The sequence below is a fragment of the Rosa rugosa genome, chromosome 1 (genome assembly GCF_958449725.1).
Source record: "Rosa rugosa chromosome 1, drRosRugo1.1, whole genome shotgun sequence".
In the NCBI taxonomy this organism is placed as follows: Eukaryota; Viridiplantae; Streptophyta; class Magnoliopsida; order Rosales; family Rosaceae; genus Rosa; species Rosa rugosa.
The window spans coordinates 42289402-42311397 of record NC_084820.1 but is presented as its reverse complement, the minus strand read 5'-3'; the positions used below and the strand labels follow the sequence as shown (position 1 = coordinate 42311397).

The 21996-nt window shown below is 41.3% G+C and overlaps 2 protein-coding genes across 3 annotated transcripts; both read left to right on the top strand.

Annotated features, from left to right (window-relative positions):
• The first annotated feature begins 956 nt into the window (after positions 1 to 956).
• Positions 957 to 4692, top strand: LOC133737872 (fumarylacetoacetase-like). The gene is made up of 14 exons (XM_062165351.1): positions 957 to 1392; positions 1470 to 1548; positions 1634 to 1692; positions 1793 to 1920; positions 2008 to 2124; positions 2459 to 2522; positions 2611 to 2710; positions 2794 to 2853; positions 2984 to 3054; positions 3171 to 3233; positions 3349 to 3413; positions 3624 to 3720; positions 3813 to 3932; positions 4379 to 4692. Exons 1-14 carry the CDS (start codon positions 1027 to 1029, stop codon positions 4436 to 4438), a joined length of 1449 nt encoding a protein of 482 aa, XP_062021335.1. The 5' UTR covers positions 957 to 1026; the 3' UTR covers positions 4439 to 4692.
• Positions 4693 to 16156: 11464 nt separating this feature from the next.
• Positions 16157 to 20059, top strand: LOC133737862 (uncharacterized). Of its 2 annotated transcripts, none has more exons than XM_062165342.1 (5): positions 16157 to 16604; positions 17632 to 17849; positions 18063 to 18191; positions 19518 to 19649; positions 19763 to 20059. In XM_062165342.1, exons 1-5 carry the CDS (start codon positions 16277 to 16279, stop codon positions 19874 to 19876), a joined length of 921 nt encoding a protein of 306 aa, XP_062021326.1. In that variant the 5' UTR covers positions 16157 to 16276; the 3' UTR covers positions 19877 to 20059. The 2 variants fall into 2 exon arrangements, with proteins under 2 accessions (XP_062021326.1, XP_062021329.1); XM_062165345.1 differs by having other exon boundaries at positions 16409 to 16604; positions 17649 to 17849.
• Positions 20060 to 21996: the final 1937 nt, after the last annotated feature.

Below are 21996 nucleotides of genomic sequence, written 5' to 3'. Positions count from 1 at the left end.
AGTAAAAGTAAAGAGAACTAGCGAATTGCATGTCTGCTAGGATTTCATGATGAAGAACAGACTGAATCCTTGATGCTTATTTACTTTCCATGTTTCTAAGTCTTTTATTTTGGTATACGGTAAGTTAGGTAATATCATTAGTAAATCACGTGCGCAACAAGCTACCTAAAGACTCATGTTAGTTGTCTAGCTGGTTTACTTTCACAGTGTCACAGTCTCGCATATTCACACTTCACCGACATTGTTTAACAATGAAATCCCCAACCATCCTACATTACCCAAAGGCAGATCGATTAACCAACGCAAGGCCTACGAGGCTACTAGGACGACACTATAACTAAATTGGTCAGGATCTGTCTTCCATACAATTAAATGTAGCATCAAATAAAAGCTTATAGAGAGCAATGGATGTAAAAGCTACTACAACCAGAGCAACGAAGCTAGTTACCGGGCAGTGATAAGAGACGAATCGTCGGCGGATATATGTCCAGCACTGGAGATGTCCCACAAGCCGGCCCAAGAATCCTTGAAGTCAGCACGTTTCTGGATAAGCAGTTCTTGCGTGCTTTCGGCGAAAATCCAGACATGAACAGCTCGATGGTAATCCCCGTCTCGATGAACATCTCCCCTACACGAGCAGCAATAACATTCATCAAACAAAACAAGAGCATCAAACTTTTTCAATCAAATTTACCGTTTACATGTCCTCTTAAGAGAGAAGGAAACTCGTAGAAACAATTCTGCATAGTGAAATCCACACTCATCCTCAGGCGATCAAACTCAGTAGAATTACTTTGCCTAGAGAGAGAGAGAGAGAGAGAGGTTTGCCTGGGCTTGGAAACTTGCTCATCCTGCTCCCATTTCCCGAAATGTGCTCATTTGCCACTTTCGGGGGACGCACATTCTCCCATATCGAAAGCGGGTAAATCTCCAATCCCAAAGTAGGCTATATAAGACGCCTCCTCCTCCATATCAAGTGACTACTATCTCTCCCCCCTAAACCCTAAATATATAAGCCTCTTAAAAATGAAGCGCCCTCGAAGCCTTGCACAACCGAGCAACAACTTGTACGGCCTTTTTCGTTCCTTCCGAGAAAACAACCCGATTGATCACATCCCCTTACCGAACCTCCCCAGCTCTAACTTCGTTCATGGAAGTCGTCGACATCGGAAAAACGCCGCGTCCGACGCAGCTCTCACTTCCTTCATCGAAGTCGACCCGAGCTCTCACTTCCCCATACAGAACCTCCCGTTCGGAGTGTTCAAGCCAAAACCGGCTTCAAAGGCTCGACCGGGCGTGGCCATCGGCGATTATGTGTTGGACTTGTCAGCAATCGCCGCCGCCGGTCTCTTCAACGGTCCGATCCTCAGAAACTCCGATTGCTTTTTTCAGGTCCGTTGGTTCAGTAATCATGATTATTATATGCTGATTAATCCTGTAAAATTGATTGCTCTGTTTTTGCTTCTTAGCCTAATTTGAACAAGTTCTTGGCCTTGGGACGACCTGCTTGGAAGGAAGCACGTGCTACACTTCAGAAGCTACTTTCATGTATGTATGCTGCAATCTTATCCTCGCTTAAGTTTGACCTCACTAAATTGATGATTAAGTTTAGTTTGGTTGACTAATGATGCAGCTACTGAGCCAACATTGCGTGACAATCAAAGTTTAAAGCAGGAATCACTTATTCCATTGGTATGAGAAATCTATAATCCAGAAAATTATTACCATATGTTTATTGCAACTTCCGCGTTTTGAATGCTACTTTTCTGTGTGTGTCCTTATGAATATGTAGAGCGAGGTGGAAATGCTGCTTCCTGTGGCGATTGGGGACTTCACAGACTTCTATTCATCGATGGATCACGTACACGACTGCAGGGCCAAGATTAGTTATAAGGCAGGTCAGGCAATTCCACTGAACTGGTACGTGGGTTTAGGTTCTCACAACACAGAAATTTATTCCTGTATCTTTGATCGTTTACAAATTGAACAAGTTTTATTTCGTGTTAGGTTGGACCTACCAATTGCATATCATGGACGAGCTTCGTCGATTGTTATCTCTGGAACTGACATTACTCGACCCAGGTCAATCAGAGAGGTGTCTCTTGAGACATTTTTACGTCCAAGGTGGGGTGTTGAACATTGCTCACTTGGTGGTAATGGTTCATTTCTGAAGAATTGGTAGTATATTAGTATTTTGACGCTATATTTCTTGTGTACGATATTTGGTTTATAAGGAGGGTGATGGGAAAGTTAATTGTAAAGCTTAACGATCGGTTGTGCCTCCAATCACCTGTCGCATTTTTTAAATAACTTTTGAGTTTGGTGCTCACTCTTTTCCTGAAAGAGTGTGTATTTGAACCATGATTAGGCTGGACTTCCCATCCATGTAGAAATTTCGTTCTGTCATCACTTACGAGTATTTTAGTCTTATATTTTACTCTTTCATGTGTTTTATCAGAAAACCTCCAGGCGGTTTGCTATATTTTGGTCCTGCAACGAAACTAGATTTTGAGCTTAAAATGGTTAGCCTTATGCTATTACATTACTCTTTGATGCTGTCGAACTCATAAATTTGGTTATTCTCATCGTTCATTATCATGTTGCTTGTAGGCTGCTGTAGTTGGTCCTGGAAATGAATTAGGGAATCCGGTGGATGTGAATGAGGCAGCAGATCACATTTTTGGACTTGTCTTGATGAATGGCTGGATTGGTATGCTTGCTTCATGTTTCTTTCAGTTCTTGTCCTTCATGTTCTGCAGTTGGTTGTATTTGATAAGAAGTTGGTTTTCACAGCTAGAGATATCCAGGCAAAGGAATTTATTCCCAGTGTGCCTTTCCTTGGAAAAAGTTTTGGTAAGCACTGAAAACTATCACGCTCCATTCTTAAATTCCATTGATAAAGATACACTACGTGATTGGAGCACTGTGCTCAATCAAATGATTGCATGACTTTAATTTTATGTGTAAATTTGTGAATATTTAGGAACTACAATATCCCCTTGGATAGTGACACTTGACGCTCTAGAACCATTTTCCTGTGATCCTCCCAAAAAGGTACGTGTTTCTCATATCTATTTGTTTTGGTGCATATCACCCTAATTTTGGTTTTGTGTTGTAATTATTGAAGCTGTATTTCATGGTTCTTATATGATGTGTGCTCTGAAGTGCAGCACCCCCATCTATTGCCCTATGTCGCTGAAAATATCTCCGAAAGCTATGACATAACATTAGAGGTACCCTCCCTGCCTATTTCTTTCAGTCTTGGGAAGTACGTTCGCAGTTTCTACTTTGCTTTTCCTATGCCATTGCATTGTTGAGATGATGATCAAACTGCCTTTTAACTGCAAGGTTCGAATTAAACCAGCTGGAGAGAGGCGCTCATCTGTGGTCACAAAGAGTAATTTCAACCACTTGTAAGGATTTCCTCTCTATTTACATCTTCAATAGTGTTTAGTCTTACATGATACAAATCGTACAACTCCTCTGGAGTAGTTTTGTTACTCATGTACAAGTGTAGGGTATTTTCACTATTTTGTACGCACTACCAATCTTTCGGCCATCATAACACTTAGAACGGTGTTCCTTTTGTAAATATATGTTAATTATCTGCAACTCATCTACAGAATTTGGACATTGCCTCAGCAGCTAGCACACCTTACTATCAATGGTTGCAACTTAAGGCCTGGAGATCTCTTTGGAACTGGGACCATCAGTGGACCTGTATGATTTCAGTTCATTTTCTGATATTATGAATTTAACATATCCCTATATTGCTTGAGTGAAGTTAATATTTATCTTGTATCTGCTAATAGGAACCAGAATCTTATGGAAGCTTGCTAGAGCTGACATGGGATAAGCCGTTGTCATTAAACGGCGTTACTCGTGAATTTCTTGAAGATGGAGATGAAGTCATCATTACTGGTTTTAGCAAGGTTCTTGACCTTACATGCCCTTTTATTACCCTTGATATTTCTAATCGTCTTCAATATTAATAAAACGAAGGATGATATTTTAGAAAAAACAAAAGTAAAATGAACATTAGTGAAGTTATTAATATGTTCGAAAACATTTTTGAAACCTGTTTTGCTCTTTAAACTTCTTATCCTGCTATAATGATTGTTTTTGCTCTTCATAATTTTTTTTCAAAAGGCACTTGATTTTCAGCACGTTTCTAATCTTTCTATCATGATTCATTGAGCTATATATGATGTTGTAGTATTTGCTTTTGTTCTCCTGAAGCAATTTATATTTCACATAATTACCGACTATCCTACTAGGTTAAGGAACATTCTGATACTAGTAGAGTAGTAGGTCTAGAGCTGCTAATACTAGTTGCAAAGATCCAACTATTGACATCTAATTATTGTTATCCTTGCAGGGAAATGGCTACAAAGTTGGGTTCGGGAAATGCTCCGGAAAGATTTTACCCCCTCCTTGAGCACTTTCTTCATCGATCTTTGAATGGCAAGATCAAATATAAACTTCATTGGAGCTCTCGCGCCCATTCATTGCACGCTGTATTTCCTTCCTATGCATAATTCCTTTCTCATTGTTGTCTAAAATTGTACTATTTACTTTCTTGCACTCCATAATTCCCTTGTCATTTTTAAGTAGTTCTACTCATACTCTTGCTGAATGCTTATGCTGTTTAGTAAACAGTACATTTCATGATGGAATCTAAAGATCTTCTAAAAATGATTTCCATGACCATACTGAAATTTGTTTTGGGCACAAATATAGGCTTTTCCCCCAAAACAAATATAGGCTTTTGATTTCCTGCTTTGTATGTGGGTCACCTAAATTAACAATCATGGAAAGACGGTGATTATGAGTCGTGACGCCACCCAGGCTGCGGTTCGAGTAATGAGGAGTTGGAAGGCGTTGTGCAACAGTTCAGCGGGTTAAGAGATGAGCTTGACCGTCTTGTCATTCGACTCGCCGAGTATCAAATCATGGTTGGCCGCTTGACTCCCTTGGCGAGTGAATTGGAGGCCGAGGTGCATTGGCTCGACCTCTCAGTGTCAATCACTTGAGGGGCGTCGAGGTTGAGTGACTTAGCGCAGGGTTGGCGAGTACGAGGGCGCAATTGAAGGACTCGGAGAAGAATAGGCAAAACCCTGTTCTACAGTTGCATGGAGCTGAGGAGAGAGCGTACTCTAGACAATAATGTGTTGCTTCGTGTCAGGAGGGAGGGTGGGGATCGATGGGCGAGTAACATATGAACGAGGTCCTGCCTCTGCTGCGAAGATGAAGCAGGCCTTTTGATCGAGGGTGTACGCATTGGACCAAGGTGGCTATCGCGAGGGGGTGGGTGGACAAAGAGAAGATAACTCAGGACCTGCGAGCAGACCTAGCTGCTGAGGGTGAGGCCAAGGCTCATGAGGAGGCCGCGGGTCGCGAAGCTGTAACACGACTTGGTGAATCCGCCCCCTCGCAGGGTTGCCGCTCAGATGGTTAGGGGCCAAGGGCAATAGTGTCGAGGGTACCAAGGTGGAGGCAAGCGATCCCGGGGGTCATGGTCCTAGTGCCGGGCAACGAGGGATTCGCTCTTTGAGATGTTTAGGGGATGTGTAGTTTTATTTATTTTCTTATTTGTGGTCTGTGTTGCTGATGTGGATGTTGCTTGAGACGATCCGTTCTTGATATGTGAATTTATTTTGGAGATTTGGAGTTGTTGTGGTATCCTTGTAACTGCCTGCCCCTTTTACCTTGTTTTTGTTGTGCTTTTAATGCGCTTTGAATATTTTCAAGTCTTCAAAAAACGCGTGTGTTTTTATGGCAATAAGTGTCGCTCTACTCGAGCCAATGGGTGACGACCTAGTTGGTGGGATTTACCCTATAAATAGAAGTACCGGGGTGAGGGGGAGTATCACAAACGTCTGTGGCTTTGCTTTTCCTCGTATACCTTTTGCTTCTGAAATCTGGGCTTTTAGTGATAGGCAATGATAATGGTGTTCTGAGTCTGGTGGCAAAATCTCAAGCCTGGATTGAGTCTGATGACGAAATCTCAGGCACCCTCATCTTCAGTATCCCACTAGGGTTGGGCCCATGGCGCTTATGGGTTGAAGTTCTTGAGCTGTACTACAAAAGGTGGAGCTGAAGAGGGTCCAATTGCGAGCATGGTTCCCCAGTACCGCTGCGATGGCGCGATGGTGTTTGGTGGTTATAGCGGAGGTGGTGACGCACGTTACCATCATTTTGGGCGATGTGTATATGTCTTTGTCCTCCGCGGTGGTGTTAAAGGCAGAATGGTACCAACCTGGCAACCTTCCTGTCAGGGCCGGTCCTAAGTTTTTCAAGGCCCTGGGCGAAAAATATATATATACATACATCAATAAAATGAAATGAAAAAAAGAAGTCTTCAATAATTGAGATCTTTAAAGAGAAGCCAAACATTAGTCTACTAAACTTTGAATATAAATACTTGAGCATAGAACAATAAAACGTGGAATCAACTTTGCTCCTTCTTGTTTTTCCTTTTCTGCTCGAGATCGACTTGGAACTCCACCTTCCAATTGCACCTAATATTGAAAATTGAAAATGAATTAGCAATCAATAGAACCCAGAAATCAAGTAACCCAAAATCAAAATTGAAAAACACCTAATACGTATTTTGATTTGTACCTCAGCCTATATTGATGGAAACCCGAAGAATTCGTATGAACACCGTAGAAGAACATAAGCATAGAGAGGAGAAATAGTGGTGATGATAAATGATGAGAAGAAATTGAAGGATTGAACAACCATTGAAACCAATTTAAAAAAAAAATTTGCTTGATTTCAAGGTTTGGGAGAGAGTAAGAGACGCTGGAATAACGGCGTTGTGCGTGCAATTGGAAAAAGAAAAAGAAAAGATGTTGGAATAATTACGTCTAGAAATCTGCAATTTTTTTTTAACGTTTATATATAATTATATATATATATATATATATATATATATATATATATATATATTAAATCTTATTTTAAAAATTTGGTGCCCCTCTCTTTGTTGTGCCCTGTGCAGTCGCCAATGCTGCCCAGCAGCAAGGCCGGCCCTGCTTCCTGTACCTCAGTGTCCAACCGTCGGCGGTCGAGTTGAATGTTCTCGAGTTTGGATGGTGGTGTGCTACATGTGCCTCGGGACCAGTCTGGTGTGGTGTACCATTCTACCATTGTGTCTGGATTGCTAAAGGTGGTAGGATTCTTCGAGATCGAATGTGTTGTTCGTAATTTTGTAATATTATAGCTGTACCCTTTAATTGGGACAATGTATCTCCAATTGTATAGATAGTGAAATGAGAAATTGAAATTTTTATGAGATTTGGCTGTTTTGTACGTCTACATTTAGCCTCATTTTTGGTTTCTTGTGTGTCTTCCTCAGAGCCAATTATCAGCTGTCTTTTGCCCAAATGATACGGTCGGTTTGTTTGCTCGACACAGAGAGAAAAGAGTGAAGAATCAAATCGAAACATGCGCACAAACTTTTCACTTTTAAAATCGCAACTGAGGCGAATAGAAGAAAGAAGAACAAGAATAAAGGAGCTTAAAAACTGCTTCTTTTACCGTGAAATTGCTCTCCACAGTAGCCCTCAGAGTCCACACACAGTCCACAGTTTCAGGCATAGTTCGTTGCCTGAGAGAGAGCCATGGGCTATTGGAGATTCTTCTTCACCATTATAGTGACCTTCTCCGTAGCTCTAATCATATGCAACATAATCATCTCAACCAATTCTAGGCCTGGGCAGGGTGCGGTTTTAGGCCCAAACCGCAACCAATCAGCTTCTCTCGGTTGGGCCATATTTCAAACTGCAGCCGCATTTTAAATGGGTTGGACTGTTTAATTAGGTTGCACCATTTTTTAGTGCGGTTTCGGGTTGGGTCCGGTTTATTTATTTTCAACCTGATATTGAGAGGGGAGCAGGGTTTGATCGGAGAAGGATTGAGAGGTCGAGAGAGAGTGGAGCAGGGTTTGATCAAAGAAGAAGGTCGAGAGAGAAGTGTTTTTGAAGCGGTGAGAGAGAAGAGAGTTTCAGTCTTTCAGAAGAGAATGTGAAATGAGGTCATGGTGTTTAGGAATTAGGATTACTGGTGATCAGGTGCACTCAAACCTACATGAGCTTGGAATTGTAACCAATCAGAAAAAGAAGATATATTAAAATTTATACTGAAGTAAAATTTTAAAAAATGCGAGTTGATGAGGTGCAGGACCTTGCCCGAATTTGCACCGTATTCATGCAGGTCAAAATGTAACTCTTCTTTTCCGTTAGTTGTGTAAACAACATTAAAAAAATTTAAATAGATAGCAGGGCTGGGATTGGGCCCGGCCCGTGTAAAATTTATAGGGCCCGGACCCGGACCGAAATTTTCGGGCCGGGCCTAAATAACATTTTTTCAGTTTTGGGACCGAGTTGGGCCTGAACCGTTTTTTTGGGGCCGGGTTTTCGGGCTTTTCGGGCCCAAAAGGTTAAAAAAAAAAAAAAAAAAAAACAAGAACAATGAGCTGTTGTTCTCAGATCTGCTCCAAACCCTAACTAGAGAATAAGAGATCTAGTAGCCACACTCTAAGCAGAGAATAAGAGATCTAGTAGCCACACTCTAAGCCTTATTTAGGTCTCAAATCCCATACTGTAACACAGTGACATAAAATACCTATAAATCTCCTCCCCATTCTCTCTAAACCACCAATCTCTTCTCACTCTCACCCACCTCTCCACCAATCCAGTCAAACCCAGAAGACTCCTGACCACCCACTCCAAGGGTGACCACTCAGTCGACGCCCCCGACCGCCTAATCGCCGCCGTCTGTTATTTCTACCCCTTGTTCCACGGCATACAATACGGTAAATATGTGATCACTCAGTTCACTGCCATTCAAGCTCTGATTCAATTAATCTGATGGGAAGGAGGACTAGGAAGAGAAGGGAAAAGAAAAAGAAAAGAGAAAGGAGGCTGGAGGCGTATGGGAAGAAAAGAAGAAGAAGAAGATAAGAAGAGCTGAAGAGAGAAGAAAAAAATAAAATAAGGGGAGAAAAGAAACAAGAAGAGACAGGAGTATCTTGAAAGAAGAGAAAAAATAGGAGATCGTGTGAATGGAGAGAGAAAAGAATAGAATAGTTGTAACAGAAAAAAGAAGAAAAATAAAATAGTCTAAAGGAATTATACATGATTCGGGCCTTCGGGCTTTTTTTTTCTTCTAATTATAAGGCCCGAGCCCGGCCCGTTATATAATGATTTCGGGCCGGGTTTTATGAAACTGACAAATTTTTTTAAAGGGCCCGGACCGTTTGGGCCGGATCCGGGCCGGGTTTCGGGCCAAATGCCCAGCCCTAATAGATAGATGTCCATCCCTTACTGGCTGTAGTCAACTTAGGCTAACCAGACCTGGTTAGCGAAGTAATGTTCTTCTTTCTTTGTGTTTTTGATAAATAAAAAAAACTACAACAAAAAACTTAAATACCCCTCTAAAAGACATTCCATGATAGACAAGTCAAAATTAAACGCTTAAATAGCAGATAGAGGAAGGACGTGTTGCCAAATTTAATTATCTCTAAAAGAGTGACCATGATTTACCAATATATCCGCCGTAAAATTTGCTAGGTGATTAATGAAATCTCTGTTGTAGAGAAACTGAAATTGAGAGGAATTTGCTGTGTATTCTCATTGATAATTGGGGCCTCTTTATATAGAGGATTACAATGCATAGAATCTCAATCGTACAAGGAAAGTAATCATACATTGAATAGGAATCTAGATCCTTCTAATTTAACCCTATTACCACTAGGTCAAGTAACCTAGAGTTTGGGCCAAACACAAATAGAGATATCCTTAAACACTCCCCCTTGTGTTGTCCAAACGCGGTGCTTCTCTCGTTGCCTCGTTAAAAACCTTGCCGAGTAACAAAAACTCAGTGGGACAAAAATAACCTCGGTTGAAGGGGAAAAGAGCACAACACACCCTTCACGTTTCGAGACCATACATGTAGACATCTCCCCCTGATGTCTGCATCTCCCCCTGATGACTACGGTCATGGGAGTTCGGATAACTTCCGTAAACGATGCTACCAACATGTTTCTCGAAAGTGGAATTTAGACAATGACTTAGTGAGCAAGTCTGCCACACTGTCCTCAGATCGAACCTAGTTCACTTTGATCTTGAGGAGAGTCTGTTGTTGCTGATTAAGCTTGGTGTTGTCGCTTTGATGTAGCCTTGCTTCATTTGTTCAAAACAAGCTGCATTATCCTAAATGCTCGTAGGCTCATCTATGGTAGACTTCAAACCACAATTGTTCGAACATGCGTAATTATGGATCCAATCCATATACATTCACGAATCTCTTCGTGAAGAGCATTACTCTCTGCATGGTCCGAAGATATAGCGACTAGGGTCTATTCTGTAGACCTCCAAGATATCGCAGTCTTTACCCATGGTGAACACTTAACCAGTTTGGGAATGACCTTTGTGTGGGTCAGAGAGATACCCAGCATCAGCAAAACCTTCCAAAACGCTAACTTCGTTTTGGGATGGGGAGAGGGGACGCAGGCCAGTGTTGGCGGCGTTCCTGGTGTGTGATGGGTCCGAATCCATCATCTCTCTGTAGGGATAGAACAAGCCCATATCAATCGCACATCTCAAGTACTGAAAGATATCCTTTACACCAATCCTAATGGCGTCGCGTTGGCGCAAAGCTATATCTTAGTTAACAAGCTTACTGCAAATGAGATGTCCGGTGTTGTGCATTTAACTAAGTACAATAATGCGCCTATTGTACTCAAGTAAGGCACTTCTGCCTCTAGCACATCTTCGTCATCATCCTTTTGACGAAGAGGATCCTTTTCAGGATCAAGACTACGAACGATCATGGGGGTGCTTGAAGGCTAGACCTTGTCAAAATGCCTAAGCATCTATCAGCACGATGCTCAAGTTCCAAACCGAGACATAATCGTGTTCTCCCAAAATCCTTCATCTAAAACTCGGATTTCTAGTGTTCAGCAGTTTCCCTTAACTCTTTAAGGGCTTCCAATGAAGATCATGTCCAACATGAACCGCGATTGAATCCGAAACTTGTTATGTAAACGCGTTGGCATATCCCTTCCCAATCAAGCAGTCACTTTAGTGAGCGTTTCAACCTCTTTGTAAACGCGCTCCGTGGTCTAGAGCCACTTGACTTGGGTAAATGAAGTTCACCATGAACCTTCATGTATATTCCGTATCTAGATCCCCATAGAGATACGTAGTGACCACATTTGTAAGCTGCATGTTCAGTTATTCGGAAACTACCAAACTGACAAGGTAGTGGAGTGCAATGACATCCATTACGAGAGAATATGTCTCATCGTAGTCGATTCCAGAGCGTTTTGTGAGAAGCCTTGCGCCATAAGGCGAGATTGCCATCTCTTTTTCTCATCACGCTTTCTAACGAAGACCCATTAGTCAATAGGTTTTATGTCAGGAGGTGTTGGCATCACTAGCTCAGAAAACCTTCCTCTTCGTTAGAGAATCCATCTTAACCTGGATCGCATCTTTCCATTTGGGCCAAATCTCTCTATGTTGGCATTCATTCATCAACGGAGCATGGTTCGATATCATCAGACTCAACAAACTCATGCGCAACGAAATGCGCGACTACATCATCAATTATGATGGAGTTTCTATCCCACATCTCATGTACACTAGTGTAAGTTTTCATAGAGCTCTATATTCTCAGGAATAGGGTTCTAACGTTGAGGCGTCCCCCAACGATAACCATAACCCAGAAGATTCTCATGAGACGGATTTTGAGTGTCGATGATCAAAGGATTGGAATGTGCCAAAGTATCCTTCGAACCCACGGGCCTCCCATGCATCCTAGATGGGGCCATGGCCTGTAATGCCAGAGTGCCACTCTCTATGGCGTTGGCGTCATGCCTACCTCTGTGTAGGGTGGCGCTACGTCCTCTCGTAGGGACGTCCATCCTTGCAGGCATGTTTGCAGCATATTTGTGTGATCTCGTCACTTTAACAGGGATCGAGATGAGACATAGTGGGGACAGACTACGACAATTCCTGTCGTTCCTGTTGAACATTCGTGTTCGTATCTCCCCCTAACGACGGGAAGACTGTCTCATCAAAGTGACATCCGCAAATCTAGCGGTAAGGAGATCGCCTAGCAAGGGCATTAAGTGGCGGACGATTGTTGGAGTCTCAAATCCAACTGAGTTGCTCATTCGTTTGTAAGGACCCATTATAGAGCGCTGTGGCGGCGCAATTGGCACATAAATGGCTCACTCAAATGTGCGTAAGTACAAAATACTTGTACCCAGTCACTAGCTGTAACGCAGAGAGACATTGAGTCGTAGGTCGTAGACGAATTAGCATAGCTGCATGCGATATTGCATCACCCCAGGCGGATATTGGTGCGCATTACCAATGTCCGGACTACCATCGTAGTCGTTTCCGCGAGACCATTTGGGTGTGCTCATGGGAATATGATGTCCAACATCAGTCCCAAATGCAATAACTATCGAAAGTCTTCGATGTAAACTCACTAGCATAGTCAAATCCAATTGATTGAATAGGATGATTCGGGGAGTGAGCCCGTTGTCATATGATGTGTGCTAGGAGTGTTTCATAAGCAGCATTACAAGTGGACAATGGCACAACACGTGACCAGCGTGTTTGCATATCAACCAACATCATGAGATATTTAAACGTCCGCAAGTTGGTGGAATCAGTCCACAGAATCCCTACGGATTCTATGTAAGAACATAATGAGTATTTTCATATCCTTTGCATAGGACGGTCTCAGTCCTAATTTTCTTAAGGAAATGGCTTCGTAAAATGAGCGAGAGGCCTTAGAAGCAACCAAGGAGAGTTTTGGTTGGGCCTGAGCGTTTGAAACGCATATTGAAGCAAAGTTTGTGACTACATCACCCATCATGGTGTCATGACCATGGGAAGTGGCATCCATGGCGTTATAACCATGGGGATTGACATCCATGGTGTCATGGCCATGGGTAGCGCCATATATGGCGTTGTCACAAGGGACTTGGGCGGCCATATGGCGCTCCAAGACAGCTGCAGCGCCAGATGCTGCAATTGTTACGGTCTTGCTAAGTCCAGGAACCAATTTTTGATTCTTGCTTCATTTCGCTCGAGGGTGTCCATGTGAAGTCTTTAGTAGACGGATCACCATATCATGACCAGGGTGACTTATCCTGTCGAGACAAAGCCAATATGTGTCTAAATCCAAGAGATCTTCTCTCATAACTTTATTGGATTTAATAGCTCGAATAGTGACATAGAGTCCACTAGAGAGACACATAAACTTCTCTAAGATGCGCCATCGTTCGCAATCATTAGAGGCATTGCAAAGGAACTCATTTCTGTTCTCTACATGCGTTTTCGCATGGAATCCGTTGGCTATCCATATGTGCGAGTTGCCCTAGGAGCGTAGAGAGTTTCTGTGACATTAATCAAGGTGCCATTTGGCAAAGAGAACTTGGGCTATTCCATGTCCTTGAATTAATACTGATGGCCCAGCCATCGTAGTCACAAAGTAACATGCTCATGAATCAAAATGGAGTCATAATGAAAAAAACTCAAAATTTTATTCATAAGCCAACGGAGTACATCATTGTCTCTTAACCATTAGGAGAATCTAATCCAAATGCTTAGCGAATGCAAAACAATGGTAGTCGTCTAACTTCTTTCGGTAATTCCAACGCAAATGTGACCAGGTGATCGAGTAGGGAGATGTCGGTGGAGCAAAGCTCGCTTAATTACCACTTATCTCAAAACCTTCCTAGACATCACATTTACATTGAGTACGCCTCTTTGAAGAAAGACTAAACCATAGACATCTACTACAAAAATAATATGGCAATTGCCTACATCTCTTGGAAAATAAAGACTTAAACAGAATTGGCGATCTATTGATCCCAGCCAGATTCGTAGTCTTCAACCCTTCACTCTAGATCATCTTCTTGATCTTCTTGTTCTACATAGTGAGCTTCTCTTGCTTCACAATATGTTTTGTAGGCGGTGACAATTTCTTCACGAGCTCTGCAAATGTGTGCCCAATGATCAGACACTCCACATTGAGATCATACATCTCTTTTCTCAAACTCCATTGATTGAGGCACTTTGAAAGCGTCATTAGGATGGCTCTTAGTGTTGGTGGAGCCACCAACATGGCCAGAGGCGTTGCCTCCCTCTCTCTTTCCACGTTGACCTCTTCGGTTCCGTGTTCGCCTATTTTGGCGATTACGTTCCCAAGTAGAGCGATTATATGGACCAGAAAGTCCAGAAGTATCCCTAATGTTAGGGTTTTGCTCTTGGCGCCTTCTCTTAGGGGCACAACTATAATTGAATTCCGGAATATGCTCTATTTCCACGGATCTCGAATTATAGTTCTTCACAAGGATGTTGTCATACTTTTCAGTGACATTCATAGCTCCAATGAGCTCATGAAACCTTATGATCCGTCCTGCAGTAACATCAATTCGATAGTTCTTAGCAACCATCAATGCAGAAACGGGGAAGGTAGAGAGAGTCTTCTCAATCAACATCGCATTTGTGATCTCTTTACCACAGAATTCCATTAAGGATTTAATGCGAAGTGCTTCTGAGTTGTAGTCAAGAACTGACTTGAAATCATAGGAGCGGAGGCTATGCCATCTCACTTCTAGGTCAGGAAGCAAAGAAGGAGTCACGGACGTTGCCAAATCTTTCTTCGAGTGAGGCCCACAGCTTTCTGGGGTCTTCTTCATTCATACACTCGTACTGGAGCGAATCATCCATATGAGGAGTCATTAGGATGATGGCTTTCGCCTTATTTGCCTCTAAGGCTGCTCTATTTGCTTCCAAAGCTTGAGCTTGCTCAACAGTTAGCACGTCCTAGCTAGGCTCGAGAATCGTATCCAGGATTCCATCGGCCTTGAGATGCTGGCGGACATCACGAACCCACCTGTGATATTCAGAGCCAGTTGTTCCCAATGGAGCAAAGTCCAATTTATTCAGGTTACTCATCCTGAAAGAGAACAAGAAATTAGGGTTAGTTTCGGAGCGTGAAAGGCTACTACGAAAACATATAAAATTTCTGAGCGTAGTCACTTCCAAGAAATTAGGGATTTTCTGAGCGTAGTCGCTTCCAAGAAAATCCGATTCCAAGAGGGATTTTGGATTAGATCGAAACAATGATGCAAGTGGTCGATCATAAATTCTCTACAAACTCTAAGTTTGGAGGACTCTACAAGCTCCAAGCTTGGAGTGAGCACGAACCCCCACAGTTCGGCTTAATTCGGTCTCCCCTATGAAGAAGAAAGGGAGGTAGAAGAGGGGAGGTTGCAAGTCCCCGAGAAAAGAAGAAAAGAATGAAAAACTTCAAAAACAGGAACTTTTAGAAAAGTTTACCTCTTAGGATTGCAAAACACATATGGTCCTTGTCGTAGGATTGGAGACGAGCTTCAGTCCTAGTGCAAGTATGCAGACTTGTAGGATTGCAGCGTGGTAGCGAAGACGCGAGGGTCGCGGAATCGCGGAGTCGCGAGGGCACGAGGTCGCGGTGTCGCGGGGGTCGCGGTATCGTGGGCGTGTCGCGGGGTTGCGAATGTGGACTGTGTCGCAGGGTCGCGGTGTTGCGAGAATGCAGGGCCGCGAGGATGCTGCAGGGATGCCGCGAGGACGCTGCGGGGATGCCGCGAGGTCGCTGGTGAGTCGCGGTCGCTAGGGCAGGCGAGCGCGCGAGGGCAGAAGGCAAGCAGGGCTTGCGGGCGCTGCATGGGCAGCGAGGCTAACCTGGTAGGGTTAGCGTTGAGTTGCGACGCGGGGGCTGCGGGGGCAGTAGTAGCGCAGGCAAGGCTAATCCGGTGGAGCTTGATCAATTTCTGGGGTTTTGGTTTCTAAAGCTAGGGTTAGGGCTCGTGCTGATAACGTGTTGTAGAGAAACTGAAATTGAGAGAAATTTGCTGTGTATTCTCATTGATAATTGGGGCCTCTTTATATAGAGGATTACAATGCATAGAATCTCAATCGTACAAGGAAAGTAATCATACATTGAATAGGAATCTAGATCCTTCTAATTTAACCCTATTACCACTAGGTCAAGTAACCTAGAGTTTGGGCCAAACACAAATAGAGATATCCTTAAACAATCTCTTAATTTAACCTGATTTATCTTCGCAGACGCTATCGTTTATGGCAAAACGAGTGGCCCATCTCTCTCACCTCTCCTCTTGTTTGTGGGCGACGTGAAACAAACCTCATTGAAAGCCCAAGGAGAGTCACCATGACATCTATCCTCTCCGACACTCCCACCAATGGCCAACATGACACTAACACTCTCTAGTTCCACTCTCTTCCACCTCACGACAAAACCCAGTTCGAGGCTCGCTCTAAGAATCAGAGCCAAAGCCTCCAGAGCCACTGCCATGGCCTCCATATCCACCAAAACCAAGGTGGTGCCTGCAGTCATAGTCGGCGCCGGAAGGGTTGGGAAGGCCTTAAATGACATGGGTAATTGTGATGACTTGCTGGTCAAAAGAGGAGAGCCTGTGCCTCTTGACTTTGAAGGCCCAATAATGGTTTGTACTAGAAATGATGATCTCGAGGCTGTTCTTGAGTCCACTCCAAGGCCCAGATGGAACGGTAAGACAATCTCTATAGACTGGATTGATTGGTTAGCTGTTTGATTGAAATTCAGGTGTTTGCAAATGAATTTCTGATTGATTATCAATAACCTGGTGTTTGTTAATGAACACTTAACAGTTTGGTTTACTTTTATCGCAGTTTTTACCTGATTCTTTGCTATACATGAATCCTTTTGGCTTTAAGACCTGTCTGTGGTGAAGGTCTGAAGTACTCTCAGTCGAAACAGCAGATTATAGCTTTTTTGCTGACAGACATTGTTTGCTTAGGATTGGCTTGATTGATAGACTCAAAAGTTAAAACACCAAGTATGATAGTAAAGGAAGTCTAGATTTTTCTTTTGTGTGCTTTCCTAATATATAGGTATTGTACTTTAAGTTTACCTCTGCGGTCAGCTTAGTAAACACCAGTTTTGTTTCCCTATGGTTCTGGATTGTTTCTTTGGTCTTCCTTATCAGATACGCAGAAGGTTTTGTAGCTTACCTTGCTCAAGTGTTTGTTCTTGCCATAATTTTGTGAATGTAACTATTGTGGTATTACCACAATCATGTGGGTTCAAATTCTGAGACTAAATTTTGAACCTGGCTTCTATGTTCTTGTTATTGACATAGAATGCAGTGTAGCTGAGCATTTGTCCTCTGACTTCTTTTATGTTTCTTTTAGATTGGTCCATTCGTTTATCATTATTTGTTGCCTTTACTCGATACTGTTTTTATTTTGGTTAAAATTTTGGAGTTCATGACAACACTTTCCTACCATTTGCTTTTGGCACCCCTTTACCATTTGCTTAGTTGTTATTTTATTGCTGGCTGACACCAAATTTGCTTATTTTCACAACATATTCAGTTAAATTATAAAACACATGTTTAGCTGTTGTATCTTGGTCTTTGTCATTGTGAAGTTTTATTGCTTAACCAGAAAAAGAAGAACTACATATCTTGTGAATCATCTTCTTCATTTGCAAAATTTCTTTTGGGTTTTTCCTTATGGGTTTGCATGTGACACAATGGACTTGACACTTTGGCAGATTTGGTTTTTTTCCAGAATGGAATGCTGGAACCATGGCTTGAAAGTAAAGGTCTTGGTGATGCGAACCAAGTGTTAGCATATTTTGCTGTCTCCAAGCTGGGAGAACCTCCAGTTGATGGAATAACCGATACCAATCCTGAAGGACTGACAGCATCATATGGGAAGTGGGCATCTGCAGTAGCTGACAGATTACATGCTGGAGGCCTCACTTGCAAGGTTAACAAAGAAAAAAAAAAAAACTTTTATATAACCTCTTTTCCTTTTTTCTTCACCCATTGTTGTTTTGTGGGAAGTGGGGTTGTTTAGTCATTTCTTGGTAATGAGGAAGTCACAGTAATGGGTTTGCCAAGTTCTAGCTTTTAACCTTTGGTATGGGGTCAAAGTTAATAATTCTGAAGCATTGTATTAATGAACCAAAATTTGAAGCAGGTTCTTGACAAGGAAGCATTTCAGAAGCAGATGTTGGAAAAGTTGATATGGATTTCAGCATTTATGCTTGTTGGAGCTCGTCATCCAGGAACAACTGTAGGTGGTGTAGAGAAAGACTACTGCTCTGAGGTAGGCATTCTTTACTCTATCACTTTCCTTTGAGATGGAAAAAAGAGAATAAAATCAACCTTCTTCCTTCAGCAAGATGATGGTGAAAATTGGCTCCATGACTAACAAATAACTTTGACTTCTTTATGCAATATGTAAGCATTTATCAATTGGGAAATGCCATTTGAAGAGAATGGATATTTCCTGTTGTCCATCTCTTTTGTCTATCCTGAATTGACTGTCGATAGTAAGTTTATGAAATTACAAAGATATTAGTGAACAGAACAGAGCTACATATTTCTGAATTGTGAAGAGAGATTGATCTTTTTTATGGCATGACTGAAATCAAATAGGGTAACACTTAGTGATTGAGCGCCTTTTTTTTTGGTAATGTTTGCTTTTCATAACACTGTCCTTTTGTAAGCATGCATGGTTTTATGTCTATATTCCTAGTCTACAACTGAATCAAATGATCATTTAGATGGCCTGAAAATGTGACAATCACCTGCTTCAATGCTTTCCTCAAGTACCAAAGGAATGTAATTTCATTTTAGCATATACTTGGGTAGAGTAGAAGTCTTCTTAATCAGATTTACAAAATAGGTTACAATTCCTTGAGTATTACTTCCTTGATTACAGGGATATCAGATTGTTGATTTTCAACAAGTACAATTGAAAGGTTGCTTCCTTTGCTGTGATTGTTACTTTATCAATATGCGTGACTTTCCTGTTAACAACTCACAAGAATTAGAGGTTTTGTTGCATTAAAATGTGATTTGAACAATATAAAATGAAATACTAGTATATTTGCATTTATTGTTCTCATCATTATCATGATTTTTTTTTTTTTTTTTTAAATTTTAACATGCCTTAGAGGTTTAGTTCCAGTAATATGGTTTTGTTATAGGATGCTGGTGGTCATTAGCTGGGTCTGGTAGTGTTACCTTCGAATAAGTTTGGATTTGTGTCGTAGTTCTATTTCTTTAAGAGTTGAGCCAGCTTTTGTGGGTTTGGTTAGGTGATCAAAATTATATTCTATCAGGGTTTGGGTTTGTTTTTCTTGGGTTACATCCAGCTAAATGACTTCTATATGATTTAGGTTGGCTAGTAATTGTCTCTTTCAATGATAAATTGTTATCGGTTAATATCATGGCGAACAAGAATAACTAGGTTACTTTTAATATGACTGAATTTTTAAAAACTGCGTAAGACTTGATATGTATTTTATTTCAATAGGAATCGCTACATAATGAGGTACGGTGACATGGAGCCACTTTTAGTTTAGCACAGAATTGAGTCGATATGAAGTTCCAGGAGTATAAAGCTTGACGGATATTATGCTTTCAGGTTTCCAGCCTCATTGCAGAGCTTGCCACTGCAGCAGCAGCTGAGAAGGGATTGGTATTTGAAGGAGCCATGGAGGATAGATTATGTGCATACTCACGAGCTGTTGCCCACTTTCCTACTGCAGTCAAAGAGGTCAGAGATGCGCTCAAGTCATAAATATTAGTTTTGAAAGGCATAAATCTGTGTCTATCTCAATGAGTTTATTTAAATTTTGCTTACTGTGGAGATTGTCTAATGGCTTGCAGTTTAAATGGAGAAATGGTTGGTTCTATTCCCTTTCTGAAAGGGCAATTGCGGAAGGAAAGCCTGATCCATGTCCCCTACATACGGCATGGCTCAAAGAATTGAAAATTGTTTAGAGAAAACCCGACTTTAGTATATGAATGATTTGGATCTCTCTCTGTTGGAGATACGAGGAGTTATGGGATCTTGCTTCTCCTCTATTAATTATGGAATTTTCATCGATTTAGATCTTTCATCTTTGTGACTGTCATACCGCATCCTTAATATAAATAAAAAGACCTTTGATTTTCCCCCGTTTCCTTTCCCTCACTTGTATTTACTGCCAAACTAGAGTTTTAAAAATTTTAAAGACAGAAATTTGTGCACGTGGTTGATAACTTGATATGCATGATAGCTATGTAGAAATTTTTCTTTCTTGATATGCCAAAGTTCCGTAGAAAGTTATCAAAAGTGTCATATCTATAAATTCGGGAGTTGGTGAATCATCCATTCCGCACAAGTTTGCAATTATTTTCATCATCCATGACGGTTTCACTGTATTGACTTTAGAATGTTCCCCAATCTTGATGCTACTCTTGCAACTTTAGATAACAATTGGAAAAAATAAAAAACAGAAAAGAAAAACGTGGTTCATTAAGTAACATGGACATGATGGTGTTTTAAAAAATAAAAATAAAAAAATAAAATAAAATAACATGGACATGATAGGGAATGACATTGATATATAACGAAATGGAATTTGAACACTATATGAATTAAGCACGTTTTGTTCACTATGATATATAAAACGCGATTCACTATTTGTCCAGATTATGAACTAAGCTTATATAATCACGTGCATAATATAGCCGTAAATAATTGTTAGAAAAGTTTAGGGTAGCTGATATTCTATTATATTTATCTGCTTTTTCTGGAACTAGGGATTCTACAGCGTCATTGCTGATTCAAATGTTGCTGCAACTCATAACTTGAGTACTCATAAAGATATTGGTTGTTACCTTTTAATACTTAAACAAATGAAAAGAAAATCAGATAGAGCTAGTACATGAATTGATCTTCCAGCAGTTACACTAATTGAATCGGATATAATTCAACTGTGCTATGAATTGTTCATAGATAGTTTTAGGGCAGGTTTGCTTCTTGAGCTGTTCATCAAATCTCCCCCACCCGGAGCATAAGTATCACCCTCTGACCCTCTCGAGCCAAAACGCAGTTACGCAACGGACCAAAGCGTAGGTTATGTTGAATGATCAGCTGCAAGTATTTCACCATAATTCTGCAGTTTACTTGTGAAAAGCATCTTTAGACTTTAGCCAACTGAAATCATAGCTAATAATTCATTAAAGAAGACGAAAAAGTCAGAGGTTGCTTCATTATTCGTTTACTTGGTAACACACATATGCATGCATAAATCAGATATGTGCTAGCTCCTTAAACTATAAAGGTTCAAGTGCCAGAATCCAGATCAAGGTACAGTGACCCTCTGTCCCTCTTCCGTCAGTAAATGATCAACATTGGACATCAGAGCATGTCGCTAATTACATACCCCTCTTCCGTCTACATTAAGTGTCTGGTAATCTAACTAAAAAATCTAGGACTCTTTTTCGATCGAACTTAGCTATATGATGGACAATACTGTCCACGCCTCCTGGCAAACCAGGTCTATGAAGTTGAACTGAACTATGTTATGCGACATGCAAGCAGTAAATTTACTTGCCAGACATGGATCGATGATAGTCTGTGATTGGGTATATATCTTCCTTTCTTACATGGTTTGTGTAACAAAATTATTAGTCGAAATCTTCAATTGACAGAACCCGACCCAAGTTTCACCCCAAAACCCGGATACGAGCCTGTGGGACCCACTTTAAGTGAAATCCTGCCGAAAAATCGGCAGAACCTCCCCTAAAATGGCTACCCAACAATTCACAAAACCTGGACATGCTTAAAACTAAACTCACACTCATAGATACATTCCAATATTTACATTCCAAGTGTATATATTACATTCCGAAAGCACGAATGTCACCTTAACTTCAATACGATAACAGATTCTCAAGCATTAACATTCACCAAATTTAATATGGTTATCAGAGCAGTCATACATAACTAAGCCGATATCATACAAGGTAGGTTAAGTATTAACCTACAGTCAAAACGGAAGCGCTGTTCCCTATGCCCCAAGTTCCTGGACGCGATCTCGGCAAATCTGAAATCTGGGCATTTGAAACCGAAG

Bases quoted from the DNA above. Each gene is read 5' to 3' on its own strand.
- LOC133737872 (XM_062165351.1), top strand. From the start codon at position 1,027: ATGAAGCGCCCTCGAAGCCTTGCACAACCGAGCAACAACTTGTACGGC. The intron at 2,711-2,793 runs GTATGCTTGCTT...TGGTTTTCACAG, and splicing joins CTTGATGAATGGCTGGATTG to CTAGAGATATCCAGGCAAAG. The intron at 3,055-3,170 runs GTACGTGTTTCT...TCTGAAGTGCAG, and splicing joins CCTGTGATCCTCCCAAAAAG to CACCCCCATCTATTGCCCTA.
- LOC133737862 (XM_062165342.1), top strand. From the start codon at position 16,277: ATGGCCAACATGACACTAACACTCTCTAGTTCCACTCTCTTCCACCTC. The intron at 17,850-18,062 runs GTTAACAAAGAA...AATTTGAAGCAG, and splicing joins CTGGAGGCCTCACTTGCAAG to GTTCTTGACAAGGAAGCATT. The intron at 19,650-19,762 runs GTCAGAGATGCG...AATGGCTTGCAG, and splicing joins TTCCTACTGCAGTCAAAGAG to TTTAAATGGAGAAATGGTTG.